Raw genomic sequence first — 4,191 nt, 5'->3', positions numbered from 1 at the left:
ATGGTCGAGCCAGAACCTCGTGGAGTTCCCGTTCTTAACGCAGAACTTGGCCCCTAGCGTGAAGGCAGGTTTAACAGCCTGAATCCCGTTCCAGAAAGGCGATCCCTTCGCCTTTGAGGTGAGGAAATTCCCATCGGGGAAATATTTGGCGCGAAGGATATCGGCCCAAAGTCCTTGTTCGTTCTGGGAAACTTTCCAGATCCACTTGACAAGGAGCGCTACATTCATGAGTTTGGAGTTAAGGATCACAAGGCCACCGAATTTCTTGGGGCGGCAGAGCGCCGCCCACTTGATCAGGTGGTATTTCTTTTTTGTCCCAGTTCCTTCCCAAAAGAACTTAGTCCTAGGGGTGTCGAGCTTGGCGTGGACTCCATCAGCCAGCAGGAACATGCCCATAGTAAACAGGGGCAGGGAGGACAAGCTAGAGTTTGTCAGAATCAGCCTAGCCGCAGAAGATAAAAACCTGCTGCGCCAGGGACTAACCCGGTTCGCCACCTTACCGTATAAGGGTTCCCATTTAAGAATCGAGATGTGTTTGTCCGAGATGGGAAGGCCTAGGTACTTAATTGGAAAACTCCCTAGTTTGCAGTTAAGAAGGTTGGCAATGGGAGTGGCACAAGGATTGTCCATCCCAATGGCAATCACCTCACTCTTCAAAAAGTTTATCTTTAGGCCGGAGATGATCTCGAAAGCGAGGAGGATGAGCTTAATCGAGGCTATACTATGGTCATCGGGCTCGAAGAGTAGCAAAGTGTCGTCCGCATATTGTAATCCGCACATGTCTGCACCCGATTTCTAATACTACGCTAGTTTGTGGCTACGTACCATCAGATCATCAAGTCAGCCATTTATTTTAGAAACTGCTCACCTACCGTGCTGGAGACCTAGAGTCCATATGATGCAAGATATCCATACATACCTTCTTCCTCGTGTGTCAATAACCATGTGATCCATTACTGTGCATTTTGTCTTTGAATGTCTTGCTTGAAAAACACTCATGGAAATGGAAGGCATTGGGAACAAATTTGACAACATCACGCTAAGCTCAAGCTACGAGTATCAGGTTCTTGGTTTCATCAAGCATTTCTGCTTGGCCACTGGATTCTTTTTTGGTGACCGAACTGCACGTCGGGGCCAGGGATTTTGGAGGCTCGAGGCCTGGCCCTGTGCATGCCGGTGCCTGGTTCGAACTGGGAGGGCACGCGGAAGCTGAGTACACACGTGCAGGAGCATGTGGATTGCGACTGTGCCGTGTGGGGTTACGTCATCTCCACGTCGACCCGCAGAAAAAACACTGTCTCCCCGTCAAAGAAAAGAGTTTGTTTCTGGCGGTGGACATACTTAATTACTCATGCTTATCTGCCATACCGTGACTGAAGCAGAGACCGCTTCTCCTAATCATGTTTCCACCCCTACCGCAAGGAACAATCATTCTGACAGACATGGTGATATCTGAAATCAAGTTCGAGTTAGTTGTAATCCACACTGTTTTTCTGTACAACATTGCAAAGCAAGGTCGGGCTATTGTTTTGCCAAATGGCAAGTTTGGCACACGTACAGAGGCCCTAATTTTGTTCTCTCCTAGTAGCTACTATTCTCTTACTCTTGTACTTTTGAGGCAGAGGCTGACGGAAGCAGACCTGGAAGAAGATCTTCAACGCCATATGTCTAATAGTAGTACAATCGAATGAACAAAAAAACATCAAAAGCCTACGCCTGCGTCAAGCATTCTTATTTCTAATTGATCCGAGTTTTATACAGATCAAAATCGTGAATACGACATGCTTAGTGCATCACGACGGTGTCAAGGCAATCGAGACCGTCGAAGGCAAGCTCGAAACCAGCGCGCCTTTCCGCCATCGGCTTGCCGGAGAAACAGCCCTTCTCCTTCTCAGCGTATGGCTTGGTAGCCACCGCCTGCTTCGTCGCGTCGTCGCCACCTGAGACCAGCCTTTTGACCCTGAAGAACCTCTCCATGGCCATGTATTCTATGATGAAGATGAGATTTGATCAGGCAGTCTGTCAGGACGGATTTCTTGCTGCTGCTCGTCGAACGAAATTCTTGTTTGTTTGCTCATCGAGCTGGACGTCGGGGGTGAGAATTTTAATGGTCGCCCTCTGCGTGCCCGGTCGCCGGAGTCTGGAGGTTAGATGGAGTCTATAATATAACCCTTCATTTTTATTTACTCCGCATATTGGCTTTGGCCAAAGTCTAATTTTGTAAACTTTAACAAAGTTTATAGCAATGCTGGGGACATCACTTATCGAGAACTTATCGGTTGACCCATGATAAGGGGTAAATCGGCTAGTTTATCGGCATATCGGCCTTGTTGTAGATGCTCTTAAGTCCTTTTCAGGAACCCTCTTGCTTCATAATTTGTATTGCCTCATGTAATAGGATTGGTAACACATGAGCATTCCCTGTAATCTATATTTGTCGATGCTTTGGCTGGACGTACATTCCTTTATTTTTTTTCTATAAATAACCAAAAACCTCGTAATAAATTTTGTTGTATGCATTTTTTTGACGCAGAGGCTGAGGGCAAGCTTCCTTTTGAAAGAAATATGAGTGTCTGTGTGCTTACCTTTCAGAAGTCCACTACCTTAATAGAAGGACGTATCCAATGCAACCATCTTTATGGTGTTACCATTGAACCAATTGATGAAACCACACTCTACAAGTTATTAAAAAAAATCTGAAGTTAATTTAGTATGTACGTACAATACATATTTACCATGTCACAACATATTCTGATAAATTACTGCAAGAAATGGAAGGTATCGGGAACCTTTTTGGCAACACCTGATAACATGACTGCTAAGATCGAAATGCAATTATTGTATGGTTTGCTCCCCTTTTCTTCTAGGGATCCAGAAGGGGGTTGCTTACGTTTAGCACTCGAACACATTCTCACTGTAAGGAACTATCTAACAGACAGTGATATCTGAAATCATGATCGATATATCTCTAATGTACGCTCGCTCTGTTTCTGTCAAGCATTGCTAAGCAAAGTTGGGCTATTCTTTTGCCAAATGGCAAGCTTGGCCTGTAAGGTCCAACTCCTACTTCAATTCTACACACACGCAGAGACTAGTTTTGTTCTCTCCTCAGTGTCATTATCTTCCTCTTATATTCTTACTACTTTTCAGGAAGAGATGGTACATGCACAGGAAAGCAGAGCCGGAGGGAAATTTTCGACGTCGTATTACCAGCCACACCTCTTAATTGTACAACAAGCGCGTGCCACAGATAGTCAAACAGTAGTCTGACTGAATGATCTACATGACATGGAATCGAAGACATAAAATGATACTAGGAGATGTCCCCTTTAAATTCCTTTCGTTTGTAAACAAGATTGTGCACCGGTCAAATACTAGACTAGAATGAACGAAACATCACAACCCCACCAACGTCTCAAACATTCTAACTGATCCAAGTTCTATACAGAGTAAAATCAAGAAAGCGACATGACAATGACATGCTCAGTGCATGACGACGGTGTCAAAGCAATTGAGGCCGTCGAACGCGAGCTCGAACCCAGCACGCCGCTGCGCCATCTGCTTGCCAGTGAAGAAACCCTGCCCCTTCTCAGCGTCCGGCTTGATAGCCACCAACGGCTTCGTCGCGTCACCACCACCTGAGACCAGCCTTTTGACCGTGTCGGTGCTGCCGGCGGTGAGCACCGACGTGCCGTAGCCGTCCAGCGGTGCCTCGCAGAAGACGAGCGCCGTGAAGAACCTCTCCATAGCCATGGATCCTCTACTGACGGATGCTTGAATCAGGCAGTCTGGAAAGAAGGATTCCTTGCTGCTGCTGCTCCTCGAGCGAATGAGGAGATTCTTGTTTGCTTAGTGATCGAGCTAGACGTGGGGGTGGGGATTTTATAGGGTCACCCCGTGCGTGCCGGTCTCCGGTTGGAATTCGGAGGGCACGCGGAAGCAGAGTACGCACGAGCCGGAGTCTAGAGGATTGCGACCGTGCCGTGTGGGGTTGGATTAGATGGAGTCTACTCTGTCTCCATGCCTGCGCGTGCGGACCAGGACACCCGGGTTTGACCTCATCCGATCCGTAGCGTGACGTGAGGTTGAGAAGCACATCACCGTTGGATTAGATATTCCTTTGCTGATGTATACTGACTTTTCGGTCAAATCATATTGTCTCGGCTTTGAATTTTGTGGTGATACAAGATT

General features: G+C 46.8%; 1 protein-coding gene across 1 annotated transcript; it reads right to left on the bottom strand.

The window, feature by feature from the left end:
• Positions 1-3,296: 3,296 nt before the first annotated feature.
• On the bottom strand, positions 3,297-3,871 carry LOC147957625 (uncharacterized). The gene has a single exon (XM_087535408.1). The coding sequence runs from the start codon at positions 3,751-3,753 to the stop codon at positions 3,484-3,486; it is 270 nt and encodes an 89-aa protein (XP_087391534.1). The 5' UTR covers positions 3,754-3,871; the 3' UTR covers positions 3,297-3,483.
• Positions 3,872-4,191: the final 320 nt, after the last annotated feature.

This window comes from Triticum urartu, chromosome 7A (assembly GCF_056163025.1).
Source record: "Triticum urartu cultivar PI428250 chromosome 7A, HENAU_Tu73, whole genome shotgun sequence".
Taxonomy (NCBI): domain Eukaryota; kingdom Viridiplantae; phylum Streptophyta; class Magnoliopsida; order Poales; family Poaceae; genus Triticum; species Triticum urartu.
Note: the sequence above shows the minus strand (reverse complement) of the source record. Positions and strands in the feature narration are given on the sequence as shown.